At 43.5% G+C, this 19,415-nt stretch overlaps 1 protein-coding gene across 1 annotated transcript in view; it reads right to left on the bottom strand.

Moving 5' to 3' along the window:
• The window catches only part of SLC2A13 (solute carrier family 2 member 13), a 2,060,320-nt gene that overhangs the window by 1,763,548 nt on the left and 277,357 nt on the right, over positions 1–19,415 (bottom strand). The window contains exon 2 of the mRNA XM_069629212.1: positions 3,328–3,487. Coding sequence (XP_069485313.1) covers positions 3,328–3,487 — 160 coding nt within the window. The remainder of the gene's footprint in view (positions 1–3,327; positions 3,488–19,415) is intronic.

The raw sequence follows: 19,415 nt of genomic DNA, 5'->3' as shown, positions 1-19,415 counted from the left end.
TGTTTTGGAAACAAAGACCGGAACTCATGGGAAAGGAACCCCTGTGTCTTGTGAACTATCTTAAACGTGGGGAACGGAAACCTGGTTACATGACAAGAGCTGTAAGAAGCTCTGAACATTTATTTGATAACTATTTATTTTGATGCTGACATCCCTACACATTGTATACATTTAGATTTGAGGGCAAGTATAGGTTTTGGACACAGACAGACATTTGCTTTGGACTGACCCAGACTATCCTTAGTTTCCTACCACCTTAGCATATGGAAAGTTAGCCCTTTTTTTCCCATCCTGACTTTTTATTTAATACAAGTTTAAAAGGTGAACTTTAATCTGCAGTCTGTGTCTGCTTCATGATGCCTTCAGAGAGGACAGAGGGGTGTCATGATGGTAGTCTTACGCTTTAATTTAATACCAAAGAAAGGGTGATCAGAGAAAATCCTCTCTCACCCTACCACCTTGAGGGGTTCCCCTACCTCAACAAAACTAACTAATGAAACTATCTGTGTCAGAATGTCCAAGTAAGATTCTCTGTCTTGTGCCCAAAATCCTATCCTGACCCTGAGATGCTATAAACTCAATAAAAAGTGATAAGGAACAATGTCTCTTAGCTGCTCGTCCACATCCCGCACTGAAAGTTCAAAGTGCCAAAAAGGTATTCACAACTCCAGGAAGAACGCACCCCTTCCCCTGGTTCTTGTTCTCCTTGCAAATCAGTTCCAGGGGTGATGACTCCTCCCCTGCCCCACTTGGTTTTCTCTTTCAATTTCTCACAAGCCAAAAAGATGGCTCCCTCCCTTTAGCTTCACAATGTTCAGTGGCAAGAGGTATGCTTCTTCCCTTGTCTTTACACGGGTTGCCACACTTCACAATGCCGAGAGGTGCGACTCTTTCCTTAATCTTTCTCAGCTTTCTACAATTCACAGTCACAAGGGGTTTGGACTCCGCTCTCCTAGGTATCAGAAATCCCTTATCTTCAACACAAAAAAGTTGACATTCCTAAGGCGTATGGATCTTCCCTTGAGCTTTCTCTTTAAGGTAACACAGTTAGGTGTGAGACCCAGACTCGCAATCTGGCTGGTATACTCTTATGCCAGCATTTTCTTATATTGTTCACTTTTATGTGGGTGCGGGTCACTGTATTTCTTGTTTGCTCCTTTGCAGAATATAGACTTTCACTATTTCTTCATGATAACAGGGTTTCTCCTTTTGGCAAACGTACATTTACTTTTGAAAGTTCGTGGTTCCTCCCAGGGTGCCAGCCCATTTTACTATCTTTCTCTGACTGCTCTTCCCCAGCTTCCAGACATCCACAAACCTCCTGACTACCTGCATACCTGCTTCTTCCATGCGTGACTCTCAGGCAGTGGTGTCTTCTATGAAGCGTACAATGGCGTTCCGGTGCTGTCTACAGCTGGCAGCGTCCATGCCACTTGCTCGTCAGTTGGTTTTGCTTTCTCGTGGACGACTTCTCCATACGTCCGCCTTCTAAGATGGGAGTTCGCTCTCCCATGGCAAGCAGGACCAGGCACTGCCTAACGGTTGGCTCCGGTAGTGTGTCAAAAAAGGTCCTCCTCCTTGCTCGGCTCTCTAGTTCCCACCAGCCTCCGTTCGCTGTGTCCTCAGCTCTCACAGCTGCTCAGCATCTCCCATGCTCGCTGGCTCGAAGTGGGTTTTCTCCTCTTTGATCTCGCCCAGCCTTTTTGTATTTCCAGCAGAAAAAGACTAGAGAAGTCAACCTGGTTAGGAGGAGTGATCACTATACTCTCTGGCATCTTCTTTGTCACAGTTACTCCCCATGTTTTACTCTGGGGAAGAACAGAAGTTTGGCTAGTGGTCAATTTTGGATGTACTAAAGTACCATTACAATATGCCGTGGGGGCTTGTGGAATTTCGGGGTCATAGGGGTTTTCTAAGGGAAAGGGGGATACCATTTTTCACCCGACGAGGCCTTCCTCCTCCCATGAGCGTCATCTCCCCTCATATGGTCCTCTCGCAGATAGCCACCCCCAGGGTCAGGATCCGGAAGCGTCTGCCTTTCCCTAGCCATATAGTGAGAGACTTCCTCTGGGAAAGAAGTGATGACATCACCAGAATCATCACAGTAACGATCTCCTAAAACATTACCCATGCAAATCAGAAATTCCTATAGTAAGGGCAAAGCCGCATACCAGGCACTCATCTTGTTGGCCACCATGCCTAGGCATTTGTCTTAATCCAGCAAACCAAGTAAAACACGTTTGAGTTATCTTTAATACGAAATTCTCACTAAACCCACCAAGTGATTGAACAGAGCACATCTCCGGAACATCTGTGTCCCACATGCAAAACATATTGCATATAGGATACATTCTATCACATTCTTGCCTACAGTGCTCCCAGACAAGCTGAAAGCACTGTGAGGCCCTAAACAGTGGAGAGTGCTGTGCACAAATGAAAAGTAACATAATACCGACTCCTGCTGTGGCTACCTTTCGCTGGCCATGGAAGCACACACATAGTCGTTTCTATGGAATAGAAAAAGATCATTTTGGGAACTCGAGCAATAGCATGCGAGTGGTTGGCCTAGCTCCACTCTGTGATGTTTTCCAAACCTGCAACACTCTAAAGATTGCCTCGCAGGACCGGCAAGGAACTCTTAGGAAATATATAACTAAGTTATCTATGTGTCCCGGGTAGAGCCGCATTTCACAGTTTAGTCCAGGCTATTTTAAAATGTGTCCAGGTTTAGGATGCCATCCATTTAATCAATACACTGAGATGGTGAAATCCTTCTCATCAAGAGCCTGATTGAGGAATTAGACAATTGGCTTTTAATAATTAATCTAATGTCTTTGTGATGACCTTCAGTAAAGTGACATAGTTACACTGGGATACCTCAGATGTGCCACCGAAACTATAAATGAGAAATGTCTGCAGGTGTAAATATGCATGTACTGTAAATGTTTAAAGAGATGGGTGTGTGCACCTATGGTTCAGTACACTATACTCATTACAATCATACAATGTTAAGTGTGGTTCCCCATATTTCCTCTGTCAGTACAACATCCCAAATTAGAAAAATGGTTGAACACGTGAAATCATGAACTTTAAAACGTACAGGTCCATGCCTCATCTTATCCTAATCCAAACTGAAGGTCTACGCACCACAAGGGATATCTCCATGCACCCACAAACGCAACAGCTCAAGGAATAGGAGTGTATAGGGAGTTATATCTGCAACAAACTGCTATTTCTACGCGAACTTTAGTACTTCACAACCTATTTTCTTTGGTGTACATCTTTTGTCAGCACAATTTATCCTAAAGGTTTGAATGCATTACCAACCTCCAGCCATCTTTGGCAAGATAGCTAAACGCGCCATCAACAACAGCTGCACAGAACTGCCCTCCAGTGATGAAGAGTGTGTTGATCGTAACCAGTCTTCCTCTTAAGTGAGGTGGAGCGGACTCTGCGATGTACACTGGAACGGTCATGGAAGCGATACCTATGAAGCAGAAAATGGGCACCGATTTTAATTACTATGACAGTAGTGTCATCTTCTGTAGACAGCTTGTACAAATAGGAGCAGACGCATGTCCCAGGAAGCATGCAGTGGTAAAATGCATGCAATTAGCTAAGCATTGCATTAAACATTCACCTTACCCCCTACCAGGGCTATCAAAGCAGCACATTGCTTATCCCTGGTGATCCACATTATAGTGCAATTTAACACAGCTGTGACAAAGGTAGACCGGATCAGCTAAACGTGCATTTCCGTTATTTTAATATTAGATGAGATGTGGTTGACTAACATTTCAGTTATATAAAGGGTTGTTTGGACATTTCATACATAAACATTATACCCACTGATTTTACTATATTTGTTGTAAACAAGTTCACTAAACGATGATGTTTGGCAATGGCTAAAGAAAACGTCATAGCACGTGGGTACAGATACAGACACATGCCAAGTTGGTACACACAGGGGTTGTTCTAAAAAAAAGTCATCAACAACAATCTTTAAATGCATAAATAATTGCGTTTTCTGGGCTTTCCAGTGTAGGAGGGGATTCCTAAAGATCTTATCACAGATAGTCACTTCTGTAAAAGGAGGTCACATTATAATGTGTAGGATCTGTACACTCTTGAATGCAGTTGCTGGAGAGAGTGTGATAAGAATGGAAACGTGGAAAGCTGGGCATCTTTAAAACTAGAAATCATGATCAGTTTAAAATCCCCAATGCCTGCAACTCCTCCAAGCACTGCGTCGGCCTCCCCAACCCAGACTGCATGGAATAATCACAATCATTGGCCACGCTAGAGCACATCCAACACATGTGTGTATCCCGGATATGCGTATTCCAGGCCAAAATGCACACTGTACCCCAACAATTAATTGCATGCTACAACATCTCATTGTGGCAGCACTGCTAAAGATGTACCAACCCTCTGCCTCAGACTCATAAGTAACTTAGGTACTTATGAAAGTATTCACCTGAGCCACAGACAGTTGTGACAGCACAAATATATGCTATGTAGGTCATGTGCGCCTTGGATCACTTGTGTACAGGCGCGTTATAAATGCCATATCATATGTTAAAAAAAAAGTACACAAGTTACATGATAGCCTACAATGACAAAATGTATAATACATCCTTTTAGAGACACGTGATACAAAGGGAGAATGATGCTACTGTAGCTTTATTTACTTCATCAAGGGAGTACCAGAACACTAACTGATGTGAACCGAAAGATTTCATCGGGGTGTTAATACTTTATTTTAAAGCGGAAAACACTTTCAACAAGGAAACACTGATCACTTCACCTGTGTGTAGTCATTGTTTGACACAGAGTTGCAGATTGTTATTTATAATATAAAGAACATATGAAATTGTAAAAAAATAACAATGTTGTTCATATCAAATAAGCAGATGTGAAAGTATGTTTGCCGGAGGCTTGTTGTATTTGGCTGGTGCTGTTCTGCCCGTCACCGCTTCCAATCAATTTGACAAGAAAAGAAAGAGCAGCCAATAAGCTACACAATGCTACCAAAATGTGAGACAGCAACACGTTTTCCATAAGGCAGCACGGAACTAAACAATGAAATGATGCTTCTACGATCGCCCATAGGTAAAGCCAGGCTATTGGCCTCAACACTTGGGTTCGACAGGTTCACATCGGGCTGCCCAATCACCTCTCCAGACTAATACTTTATGATATGTCGTTTCTATAAATAGTGCATTGTGTACGTAGTCATGTTGTTTTGTAGACCAGTACCAGAGTTTATATATTCACGTTTATCAGCCTCATAAAGAGGAACGGGTGAGTCGCCTTGACAGTATATGGCACTGCTATCTGGCAGATGAACACAGATTTCTGCAACAGGTGCTGAACACTCTGAGCTATGTTCTGAACCGTTATGGCAGCCAAACCCATTAAAATTAAATGCCGCTTTGAGTTGTTCTGTAGGCAATGCACAGACTAGTTGTGCTTGGCAAACTCAGGAAAACTCGATAAGATTGGACTTAACATGTAAACAGTCACAGTAGGACCAGAACCTCAAAAGTGCGCTAGAAAATATCATGGCATGCATCATTTTTGTTTTGTAAAAAAATGCGCGCTGAGTGATGACGTCTTTATGTCAGGCAGCCAAGGGGGGGCCCTCCCAGGATGAAGTCAAGAACATATGTTCCTGTTGCCATACCATAAAGAAGTCTCGGGTTTATAGCTGTGTTGGAATGCATGGTCCCAGGTATGTGGTTTGTTCCATGAGTTTAGTATTTAACCCCCCCTGTTTCGGGCAGTGTGATAGCAAACAGTCTACAGCTTGGAAATTGAGGTCTGGTAATACAACTGCAAACCCGACAGTCACGGTTTGGCGTCTGGCTGGGTGCATGCCTTGGTAGTTGTTGGTGTGCTGAGGTGAGACCGGGTGGATGGTATGCACAAAGGTGAGAGGGGGTAGGGTGCGCTTGCGCTTGTTGAGTAACTGGGGTTGCTGCCGGGAGCCCCTGGGGTTGATGAAGTGGGTAGAGGAGCAGAGGGATAGTAGAGAAAGGAAGAGAGAAAGCATAAAGAGGAGAGGAAGTGAAAGCAAGAGGGGGAGAACAGCAAGACCTGGGCAGACAGCCGCAGAGAAGGGAGGCGGAGAAGAAAGAAAGGACGGCGAAGTTAACACCAGAGGGGGGGAGAACCCGAAAAACAGTTAAGAGAGTCAAAGTCAATGAACAGATACAAATGTGGGAGGAATGGATTGGAACAGAAGGGGGATGGTGAGGAAAAATAGGAGTGGCAAAGAGTGGAAAGTTAAGAGCACCTGTTGAGGAAGAGGTTAGGATACCATTTGTGATGTAGAAGAAAGAAGGAAAGCAAGACAGAGTGGAGGAGGTTCAGAAGAAAAACAACACCTGGGGGAGGGGTGATTGGGATGAAAGACTTGAGATGGCAGAGACGAGCGAAAGAGCAGGCGCATAGGACGGTTAGAAAAGAGCAACATCTGGACAGGGAGAAAGAATAGTGAGATGGAGGGAGGGACGCTTGGAGAGTAAAAGGGGATGCGAAACAGGCCCATTCGTTGCAGGGTGTTGAAGAGGCATTAGGAGGGGAAATCCCCATCTGAGGAGAGGGGATAGACATAGGGAGATGGGGAGAACACAGTAGGGTCAGGCCAATACGGTATTCACCAGATGGGACGCCTGCCACTACACTGCTTACAGAGACTGTGGGGTTACCTGTGCCCCACTCCACGCAGAACTAGGAAAGTGAGGCACAGCTTCATTAAAGTCTTAGAAGGATGAGCAACTAGCCCAGGGCACTGTGATCCTGGACAGGTGGAAGTACCACGTGGGATACCTGTCTCGAGAGGATAGCTCAGGGCCAACGTGCTCGCTAGTTGACACAGAGCACCACAGGTTCGATCCCCGGTCCGCGCTTAGAAACCTCTGGGTATTAAGCGCGCTATAAATATCATATCATATCATACCAGTACCATAACTAGGCAATGACAGCGCAACCAGCGCAGGGGACATGTGAAATCCCACAGACTGTGAATGACTCCTCTGTCCACCATGGATAGAAAGGGGTGGAGCTAGAGTCAATAAGTAAGCTGCAATTGCTCACCTCTTTCATCGCCCCTCCCACATTTTTACATACTGGCATCCCTAAACCCTTGGCCTGCTCTGTTTGTAAAATAAGTTATTTTGAACCACACTATCAGACTCGCATGTTGTCTGCTGGTCCCTCCACCGTGACAGCCCACACCTGGTTCTCCAGACCTTGGTCTGTGGTGGAAAGATGACGGGGCGGGTTTAGACGGAGTTTGTGAAAGAGGGAGCAGGAAGCACATAGTAGGAGGTGGGTAAGGAAAAGCAGTACGTTTATACATGTGGGTGACCTTCATTGGTTGGACTAACAGGTGGAACAGAAAATATGTGATATAGGGATGACACACCATAAACCTCGGAGGTACTTCAATTGAAGTGTACCCAGAAAGGTGTGTGGGGGCGTGGGGGGGGGGGAGAACTGGATGTGTGATGGACTCAACATGGGATCAAGTCGTGTGTCTTCTGGAGCTCAGTATGATTGGACATGCTTAAGTTTCTCCAGTATACTCACCAGGGATTGATCCTGTGGTTGGCAAGGCACATGTAGTGTGTGCATGGTAGTCTGAAGCGACTGTGCAAGTAAGGGCAATGTGGGGGAAGTTTTAGGGGAAGAGGATAGTGCTGAACCCGAGTGGCCACATTCCTGTGTTGGTCAATCCATTTACATGAGCAAGCTTTAAGGGAGAGTGGGGTTCACTGTGTAAGCTCCCAGTTCAGTTCCCTGCCTGCCTCCCTCCCTGTACTGCAGTTACCTCCATGCATGAAAGGAGGCGGCATAGTGAACCCTGAATGAGTCCCTAAGGGACAATGTTAGAGGTATGTGGAGACCTGCTATTTACATGAGAAGCTGTATTTGAATGGGTCCGTGTCTAACTCCACAACTGCTGTGAGCCACAGAGATGTTCCTGAACAAGTGTGTGTCTATGTGGTTTTGTGTGAGTAACATGAGAATGCTACTGCACAGGTAAGATTAAGTTGTAGAAGTATACCTGCACACATCTGTCTATGTCTATAGAAAATGACATACTGGGTTAGTGCAATACCAGTTTGTTTATATAGGTCCTAAGAAGCTATGCAAATGTTAAAGCACAACAGTCACCATTTCAATTTCTTCTTGAGGATCTGGGTAGCCATGGAGACAGAAGGGTGATTCGCCAAAGCGGCCTCCACCTAGGGAAGTGTTCCACGTGGGGTAGGCAGCTGTGCCACACTGCCAACACCGTAGAGTGTGACCTGATTGTGTCTTTGGCTCAGGGGTGGTGAGGCTTTCTGGGACTCCTGGAAATCTGTGTTAGTATGGGTGGGTTGCCACCATGCACAAAAGAGAGGAAAGACCATTTCTACAACACATTCCTTAGATCACCAACAGCCAAACTCTATAGGCAGGAAAGCCTGGCAGACCTGCAGGCACTCTTCAAGGATGGTGGGATTGAAAAGGTGACTCAACTGGAAGTATTGTCTTGGACCAGGCTGCCTGGGAGTACTTAAGGCCTGCTTGGAGCTTTAGTGGGATGGTTACAGTGGTGTATGAGGCTGGATATCTCACAGGCTGGGCTTGGCTTCTTGGAGTTCATCTGCACATCCATCCTTTTTTAAGCTTCTCGACTTGGGCCTCAGTTTTGTTGTCGTGTTACAGCAGGGCAGTGGGGTGATCTTAAGGCAAACATGTTGGTAGAGTAATTTTACCAGCTTACACTTGCAGTTCTAATTTTGGCACTATGGCCATTTTGATTAAGTGGGTGCTGCTTATGTGAGTTATATAACAAAGCTACATTAGGTGGACCACCTCCAGATGTTAGGGGAAAAACACAGAGCCAGGGATATCCACAGACATCGTGAGGCAATACCCGGAGAGTTTGTGCAGGGATCACGCAGAGTCCCTACAAAGGCGTTGCTAGGGGGGCAGGGGGTGAGGAGGATATTGCCCCAGGCCTTTTGGTTGTAGCCCGGGATAGAAGCTCAGGTGCTACAACCAAAATTCTAGCCCACGTCCAGACAGTCCTGACATTAGCTTAGCTCCTGATCTTCTCCAGACCTAGCAACACCCCCTTTCCAATCTCTTGTGTTTCTTATAAAACTAGGTAGGGAAGGAAAGGAAAAACTCTATAAAACATGACTAGGAAGATTGGGTGAGGGCAAGAGACCTGTTGCCCCGCCCCCTTTTCCAGCCAAACATCAGAAAGTGCCCCATCCACACTGCACATACATTAAGGAAGGAACTCCTGACATCTAGCATTATTCCAAACTCACCCTCAGCTCCTAAAATGGGATAGACTAGTGACTTACGAGGGCTCTGGGTGTACAGAGGATCGCTAGTTCAGAGGTGGGAAAAAAGCATTGTGCATTAGCCCAGATTTGCATCCAACCCTGTGGCACAGATTCCCGGCTTACTTCGCTCAGAGAACCAAATCTGTATAGGTGAACACAACACCCAATCCTTGCTTTGTTGCACAGAGCACCATCAAGGCCCCTTCTACCTGAATTCAAAATGGTGGACTGAGTCTTTAAACTATCAGTCCCCACCAGGAGAAGAAAGCAGCTAGCCATGTATCGGGGTGGGAAGTGTGTGTTTGCACCCGGAAAAGTCAAAGAGCAAAAAAGGAACACATGAACTCGATGGGGGGAAACCAAAGCCTGACCAAAACAGGTACAGGACGAGAATGGGCATAGAACCCAATTAGCCCAAGGAATCAGTGATTAATCAGGATGATCACAGGTCCTAGATAAAGGGTCTTGTTAAAAGTAGCCAGAAAGGTGATGCTGGAGGGAAAGGGAGCGATAAATGATCCAAAGGGAGGGCAATTCAGAAGCCTGCTGGGGGATACACCCCAGATATTTGCAGAGTTCTGAATAAAAAGGTAACAACTTGCTACACGCCTATTGAGAGCTATATCTCAGACACCAGCTGAGACGAGAGCCAAACGACGACAAACTGCTGCTAGCCATTTTGGGTGTTTATCAGATAACCAGTTAAGATTGAAGATCTTGCCCAGGAGGGTGACCCCGGACTGGGGATAACGCAGCCTGACAATGACCTTGGCATGGGGGAAGAAATACTTATCAGTGTGTTCAAGGTAACAACATGGCATGGTGGGGAAGAAACAATTGCTGATAATACCCTGGCAAAGTGAGAGAAATACTTGCTAGTACACTAAAGGCAATACCATAAGGCAAAGGAGGAAGACGTACTTGATGGTTGCAGTGAGCTATCCTAACACAAGGAAGCAAAGTAAGGTGACCTGAGGACATAGCATATACATATCAGTGTCAAAGGAACCAAAGGAGCACTCATCAGCCAGAGACGCTAAGAGGCATGCTACAACTGTGAGGCATTGTTTATATGACTGAGGGATCCGGAAAAGGACAGTCTTTTACATAGGTGCTTGCACCCATTTTGGTTATCCACTCCGGGAATAGATATAGCTTTGAGTTCTAGCTTAAACCACCTAGACCCTTTATTGTTAATCCTGTGATAGAGTCCCTTATCTGTGTATGGGAAAAGGGTAGGAGAGGACAGAGTGGGAGAAGAAGGGAGAGGGGGAGCAAGAAACAGAGAAATAATTCTGAGTGAGACCACCTGCTCCTTAATGTCATCCTCACAGGTGGTATAGAACAGATTCCCCAGGGTCACTTGTCAATTGCAGCCTCTTCACTCCCGATTATTTGGTTCCATGTAATAATGTCCCAGCAAATATGTCACTGTTTTTTGCAGATACATTATTACATTGAACATATACATATAATGTCGCCAATGGCTTTTCCCAGCAACATTATTTATGGGGACATTATTACCTGATAACGATTATTTTGAACCCTAGAAAAAGTGAGAGATGAAGTATATGCAACAAGTTCTCGGACATATGTTTACAGACCAATATCGCAACCCACAAATCAAAAACAGAAAACCATTGGGTGCATGCTCGTGGTCTGGTATACCGGTGCTTACCCCAGTTTTGGTGACACAGAGAATGCAGCTTAGACCTTGAACAGTCAGTGTCGCAGAGACAGGAGAGGTATGCCGGGGACCAGAAGGTGAACCACAGGTTGTGCCATGGTGAGAAAGACCTAGGCTAGGCTCTATGGGGAACCAGAAGAAGGGGTCGGACACAAGGAGGACATTTCAAGTGCGTTCATTCAACTAAAAAGGAAAATGCCTAACTATCCCTACTGCCAATAGGGATTTCCCTGCCTAAAAACTGAAGTTAAGGGTGCTTGTCTATTGTCAAAATAAAAAAGTAGTCCTCAGTCCAAAAACCTAATCGCTCTCTGGCCCTACCACTGTGGAAACACAACATAAATTAAAACACAGCACTATGCTTCTGGCTCAGGCTTTGCCCATCCCAGGTGTTAGCAATATCTCTCTGGATATTCTTCTCAGTTCCAAATAAAATGTCCAATGTCAGTTCACCAAGGAAGACTCAACTCCCCCTTTAACTTCCTTAGGAAAAGTTGCAAGTCTTGATATAAATCCTTAGTTTTACATCCTTTTAGCGAAGGGATTTTTCCTTCACCCCTTTTCCACCAGTGTGGCTGTTCTCCTCTTTGCTTTTGTTTTGCTTGTTTGAACCCTCCAGGTACTAATGTACAATGTCACTTGTTTCAATAGGGTTCTCCCGACCCCTTTGATTCTCTAGCTCCGGTGATCTCGTTGGCCGTGTTCAGGATTCTGGTTTCTAGGGCTCCTGTAACCCATTCTGGCTTCCTGCTCTGTTGCTTCCACTCGCCGTCCTCTGCCCTGGACAACCCCGGTCGGTACCTCTGCGACAGTCAGGTCTGCTCTAGCAGGATAGTGTCTCAGTGTGGTGATTTGGGTTTGCTCTCCTCTACGGCTTCTCCAGTATGTAGGTGCATGTTTTCTGGGGTCTGTGCATCTTGGCAGTCTCCTTCCTCCCATTCGGAGTGGAGGATTAATTCAAACATGTGACCCTGGTTTCAGCATTGATATGAGGGTCCCAGGTTCACCATTGCTACAGAGTGGTCATGCCACCAGGAGAGATGACACTTCCGTCCCGCGCCAGTCGCAGCTGGCTTGCCACTCTTGGTGCCTGCCTTCTGGCATCCTTCCCTGCTCTCTCTCTTCCTCCATGCTACTGCTGGCTCTGCCACTCCAGGACATTCACACGCTAGAGGATCGCCTCTCTGTAAAAGTCTCTCCTCCATTCTAGGTTCCTTGTCTCTTTATTTCTGCCTCCCTATTTGAACGAGGCATGTTGTTCCTCTTTGACTGTTGGAATCCAGCATTACCTGAAACGAAAGAGGTTGAAGCAATGTCACTATTTGTTGGATTCATAACAGAAGTAACATCTGTCTTTTCTGTTCCCATATATGCATATAGTGTATACTTGATAGGGAGTTACTTATAGGATTGGGAGTACATGTCCCCTACAGGGGAGTCACTTCCAGTGAGACCCCACTTTCCCAGATGCTGAGGAAGGGTCTTGCTTAGCAGGCTCACCTCCCTAGCCTCAAACGGGTGGCTCCCCCCTGGGGAGCAGGGACAAATAGCCCAGATTTGTCACAGCTCCCACAAGATCAAATCAAAGACAGACAAGTGACCTGGCAAATTGCTCATGGTGAGGGGGAAATAGTAATGCTTGCTTGACAAGTTAACCAAGACAGGGAACAAATATACTTCAAAGGCAGTCTATCACTTACTGTCCAAGACGCCAGCCTTTTCTGAGACTTGAGGAGTGTGTAGGGGTTCATAGGATCAAGACTCAAGGAACTGGACATGAATTTTGGTAATACAGGTGCCTGGAACGGAATCTCTGAGAACCTTCCCCAGAGTGAACCTCAAGAGATATTATTTTGTGTGCCCCCGTTCTCGGGAAAGCAGACTCAAGAACTGTGAAGGGCCTGAAACATCTAACAAGGAGACATCATCCTGACCTGGAACTGGTGCTACATTTCACAAACACTTGTTGAATTTTAAACCTAGGGTGAGGACCATGATAGAAACTAGTCCCGGGCATAATGAATATCTCCTTCCCTTATTACGTCAACTGTGCTCCCTGTTTTTAGGGGACAGACCCTACATTTGTTTTCAGTTTTGTTTCTGCCTTGGTCTACACAACACAATATATCTTGCTTTGGTATCCTGAAACTTCCAGTCAAGTTCTCTGTTGAGTCCCCGAACTGTGGCAATCCCCTTCAACTGAGCAGCTGACTTCTAGAGCTAGGGATTTCTCTGTGACTATCAGGCTCAGGAGATCAACACTTTGTAGCATAGAGCCCTCCGACACAGTCTTTGTCCTGTTGAGCTCAGAGAGTTCAGAGAGTTTAGAGTTTATTTAAATCACTTTCGGCCAGGGTTCTTGCTAGACCTGGAAAAGATCTCGGGCTACGCTAATGTCGGGACTGTCAGGACTGGGGGCTAGCTAGCCTTTTTGGTTGTAACCCCTGAGCTTCTATCCAGGGCTACAACCAAAAGACCAGGGGCTATAGCCCCCTCAGTCACGCCCCACTCGCAAGCAACGCCTCTGATTTCGGCCCCAAAAGTCTTTCATCCATATAAAATAAATACATGAATAGTTAACAAAAGAAAAATATGAAAAAGGATGATAAGGTTAAAATAAGCTCATAGATAGATACACAATGCAAGCAAACATTTGAGAGATAAACAATACACAAGAAAACTGTTTACGAGTAATCAGCTAGCTTGATAACAGGCTGCCTTGGAATTGAGTGAGCTCTAAGGTATGCAAGTCAATCTTGGTTTATGCAAATAAGTAAAATGTCTACATGTCCCATGTTTTGAGCTTCTGGCATAGGTCCATTTAGTTTATTTTTAGTTTGGGTTACTATAAGCCTAAACTATTTCAATAGAGTACAGATAGAGAGGAATGGCATACGAGTAGTGACACGACGCTTGTAGGTGGTGTTTGGTTATGAGCCCACCCACTGACGGCCTATGGTCATGCTAATCCCTATCGCCATTCCCACCCCTTCCTGCCTCTCCCCGCCCAAAATTCCTCTTCATGGGAACTTCATGAGCTTTAATCAGGCCTTACCCTCAAACGTTGCACTCGAAGTGCCTGCCAGGGTTGTTTCAAAGCAATCTTCTGAGAGGTAACTTCGTTGGAGTTGTGGACACACTGCTGGTGTTATAAAAACGTCTACCTTGCGCAAGCACAGTGATGCAGGTCGTGCTTTGCAAAACTCCAAAATAAAATGAAATGTTAACAAATAGCAGCCGAATATAAAGATTCAGCTTGAGTCGCCCGTAGTCGGAATCGAAATTCAGCGCTGCTTTGCATGTTCACATAAATTATCAATATTAGAGCACATGACTCAGAACAGTACCTCAGTCCCACATTCTACTATCACGCAAGACCTCTATGCGCAGAACGTTGTGCAGTTCTAATACTTCGCAGGTTTACAGAAATGTAGATTAACGAGTAACTATCACAGCTGCTTCCAAAAAGCCCCTTGAGCCACGGTCCAGAGCATAGATTAACGCTAACAATGTGACCAGCGAAACCGCTATTTTTGTTGCTTGCTCTTAATCATAACTAGACACTACGTGTCACGTGTTTTTTTGTTGAATTTGCAGCATGTTCTTGTCATGGTGTATGTGAAATGTTAAATGCACTTTAATAAATGTGTTAAATGGGCTTCCCTAAATGTGTTAAAATGCTGTTTGACATGGTTTTCTGAGAAAGTAAGCTACCCACATGTATATTTGTAAGATTAAACTGTGAAAAAATGTGAACATGTTTTAATGCAGTACTATGAAGATATTCTGGACTTCAATAATCGTTATTTCACCACAAATATGTTGCCTTTTCTCTTTTTGTTGATGTTCTTGTATTCCGTGAATGAATGCGTATTTTAAATTAAAGGAGTGTTCCTTTTATCCTGGTCACATCCAAAGCACATGGAAATCACCTTTCCCGGAGGACAATCCTGATGCCGTCACGAGGTGTTTTGGCTGTGAAGTTCATCTATACAAAAGGGAGAAAGCTAACAAGCTCAATTCCAAATTTTCAATTTTTGCTGATCTATAACCCAACCAGGACAGTGGTCAAATGCCTCCCTATACTTATAGTCCAGAAAAAATAAACCAAGTTGAATAATATAGATACAATACTAAAAATATTTTAATAAAGTTAATGAACACATAAAATACTAATAAAAATGTTCTAGATGAACATGATCCTACTTTCAACATATGGTGAATACAAAATGCACATAAATCAACAACGCAAAACTTTAAACACAATAGACAAATTTGTACAACGTAAATAGCAAATACACGTAATCAAATAAGTGAATCAGATAATATTAAATCCCGACATGTTTCAGTTCTTCACGGCTTTAACTGCATGAACTTTCTTCAGGGGAGAAAAGCACACAATTTCTTGATTATCACCATGCAATTCAGGGCCACATGAGGTTTCCAAATTTGAATAAAAGATTACTCCTAAAACAACAAAAGAAGGGGGCTGTCACCATACACCACCATCCAAATTCTCCGTCAGTACAAGCTCCAAAAATAGCTTAATGTTACTGACCCTCTACCCCAATAGTTAAGTGCCAGAACTAGATACAAAGGTTGTATTACAACCCTATCTATAAAATTTCAAAAAACTACATACCTCTTGATATAGTGTTTGTAGTGCTGATGTCATTAGTACATCCACAGATAGCTCAAAACTTCCTCTGTCAAGTTTAAGTTATATTTCTTAGAAGCTCATAAATAGCTCAGTGTCTCAAACAGACCTGCAAACAAACGCAGAACACCACAACACGTTGTCTGTGAAATGTGTCACCGACAAAAATAGCGGTTAAAGATCCATCACCAACATCACTCGTAGTGCCATGCTGCTCTCCACCATCACCAATATTGCCAAAAAGTGTCATGGGGTACTTCCTTATCTGTTCATATTGCTCAAATGACTCCAAAAACATTGTCCTGTCGGCCACGCTGCAGTTCACGTAACGCATTGACGCTTCATAGTGTTGCCAAACTAAAAGTGAAACGAAATAAACGTGAACACATGTCCAATGCCCAGTGCGGATGGAGCACAATGCGTGTCACATCCTAATCAGTAATACACGGTGTTCTGTATTATCCACGCAAGTTCCCGTAGTTACATACCTTGAAAACAGTGAAAAATCACAGTCTCAGTCAGTGCTTCAGATAAGATTTTGAGGTGGGAGTATTTTATGCATGATTTTTCAAATTAAGAGCGTAAATGCAATTTCAAGAGAGTAAAACTTATCCAGCACATACGTTATGGGTATGAACACATTTTAAAAGGGTGCATGCTTTATTGTGTTGCTCGCTTAGCTGTCACAGATTTGGTCTTTAAGTTGGAAATTCACCATCATGCATAAGAAGGCTATGCTACTGACAAAAGAAATGCTACAGTGCCATCTAGTGGTGGAAAGTATGTTTTTTTAATGAATAAATCAAAGCGTACACGGTACGCAGTACAAAATTAAATGATCCGTATTTGCCATATTTACATGCGTAAAAGGGCAAGATACACACGTTAACTGGTAGGCTGGTCTCAGTGCAGGCCAACTTTCAGCACATCCACAAAACACCAGCACACACCGACAATAATGCTTGCGCGTTCCATATACATAAAGGGGAACAGCTTACCAATTCATCGGCATAAAAAGAGGACTGCAGAAAGGGACAAAGTAATGCACATATCGTCGGCTAACGCACGAAGTACGTAGTAAACCATACAACAAAGCAATGCGGCCATATATTAGATGTCAATTTCCAATTCTTAAAGTACAGAACACCACAATATATACGTCTATTATTTCCTATAACATAATAGAAACAGAAAAAAAGACTACCCAAATTCTGGGCTCCCTTCAGATGTTGTAAAAAAATTGCAGAGAGGGTCTGAATGCCAAGTAATTAGACGGGTCCTGGATTGCATGTGGAAAAATATGTCAAATGCAAAAATTATGAATGGCCACGAGCATATGATATATGTAACTACTGATCTCTATAATTTACAACAATGTTTTTCATCTCTTCACAGTGCATTCCGAACAGGATAGCCAATATCCCATTAATGATGAGGGATTGACACAATTTCATCTTTTCTTCATTTTACATCCTGAAATCAGTATAATCATAACCTCGGTACAATCATCACAAACAGCATTACCCCGATGGAGCATGTCAGGGGTATGAGACAGTAACTTGATCACACTGTTGTCAAAGTGTACATATCTACTGCAAATATATCTACGGTAAACATCTTACCCCACACTCAGAAAAATAAATGTCAGTGTACAAATATCCACGTTTAAGCATGTGTGTGTGTTGCCACTCTATTTCTTCATTTAAACCAAGTGTATGGCTCTGACATTTAAAGATCATTCTTTGTTCAAATAACAAAAGCTTTCGATCAGTATCTACCTTACCATTGCCACGCAGCTTCTTCAGGATGACCCATCTGAAATCTTCATGGGACCGTTTCATTTGTACAAAATGTTTAACCAGAGGGGCTGTCATTATTTGATTCTTAATACAGCTACAATGTTCAACCATCTGAATGCGACACTTCCTATTGGTCTTACCAATGTATGGTAAACCGCATGAGCATGTAATTAAATAAACCACATTTTCGGTGTTACAATTCGTCATTTCATTCAACAACCATGTGGTGGTTGTGTTAAGTATGATTTGTTTAACCTCTTTAGTGGAGGCACACAACACATTGTTCACAAGGAAAGTGACCCTTGACAACTGGAAGCCCCCATAGAGTGGTTTGTCTGGATTCTGCTGTACGTTTGATAGATATATCATTTCTGATTAACATTTCTCTGATATTCTGACTCTTCTTAAATGCTACCAACGGGGGTGGAGTGGATTTATCATTATAGACTTTTTTCCATTCCTTGCCGATAATACCCTTGATTCTGTAGGACAGATTGGAGAAGGGGTTCATGAAAACAATCCGATTTTCCTTATCATCTCTTCTCTTTTTTTCCAATAAGGCATCACGATTATTATTGTAGGCTCTTTTCAATGAATGTTTAACAAGTTTGGTAGGCTAGCCTTTACTACGTAGTTTTTTGGACAGGATATTTGCACTGTCACTATAATCTTGTTGTAAACTACTGTTTCTCTTAAGTCTAAGAAACTGCCCAATGGGCAAATTGGTTTTGATGTGATTAGCATGATGACTAGAAAAATGAAGGAAATAATAGACGTATATATTGTGGTGTTCTGTACTTTAAGAATTGGAAATTGACATCCGATATATGGCCGCGTTGCTTTGTTGTACGGTTTACTGCGTACTTTTTGCGTTAGCAGACGATATGTGCATTACTTTGTCCCTTTCTGGAGTCCTCTTTCTATGCCAATGAATTGTTAAGCCGTTCCCCTTAATGCATATGGAACACGCGAGCATTAGTGTCGGTGTGTGCTGGTGTTTTGTGGACGTGCTGAACGTTCACCTGCACTGGGACTGTGATTTTTCACTGTTTTCAAGGTATGTAACTATGGGAACTTGCGTGGATAATACAGAACAATGTGTATTACTGTTTAGGATGTGACACGCATTGTGCTCCATCCGCACTGGGTGTTGGACATGTGTTCACGTTTATTTCGTTTCACTTTTAGTTTGGCAACACTGTGAAAGTGTCAATGTCTTACGTGAACCGCAGCGTGGTGGACAGGACAATGTTTTTGGAGTCATTTGAGCAACATGAACAGATAAGGAGGTACCCCCATGACACTTTTTGGCAATATTGGTGATGGTGGAGACAAGCATGGCACTACGAGTGATGTTGGTGAAGGGTCTTTAACCGCTATTTTTGTCAGTAACACATTTGACAGACAAAGTGTTGTGTTTTTCTGTGTTTGTTTGCAGGTCTGTTTGAGACACTGAGCTATTTATGAGCTTCTAAGAAATATAACTTAAACTTGACAGAGGAAGTTTTGAGCTATCTGTGGATGTACTAATGACATCAGCGCTACAAACACTATATCAAAAGGTATGTAGTTTTTTGAAATTTTATAGATAGGGTTGTAATACAACCTTTGTATCTAGTTCTGGCACTTAACTATTGGGGTAGAGGGTCAGTAACATTAAGCTATTTTTGGAGCTTGTACTGACGGAGAATTTGGATGGTGGTGTATGGTGACAGCCCCCTTCTTTTGTTGTTTTAGGAGTAATCTTTTATTCAAATTTGGAAACCTCATGTGGCCCTGAATTGCATGGTGATAATCAAGAAATTGTGTGCTTTTCTCCCCTGAAGAAAGTTCATGCAGTTAAAGCCGTGAAGAACTGAAACATGTCGGGATTTAATATTATCTGATTCACTTATTTGATTACGTGTATTTGCTATTTA

The sequence above is a fragment of the Ambystoma mexicanum genome, chromosome 12, assembly GCF_040938575.1.
Source record: "Ambystoma mexicanum isolate Mex_15411 chromosome 12, UKY_AmexF1_1, whole genome shotgun sequence".
NCBI lineage: Eukaryota > Metazoa > Chordata > Amphibia > Caudata > Ambystomatidae > Ambystoma > Ambystoma mexicanum.
This window is presented reverse-complemented; position numbering and strand designations above follow the sequence as displayed.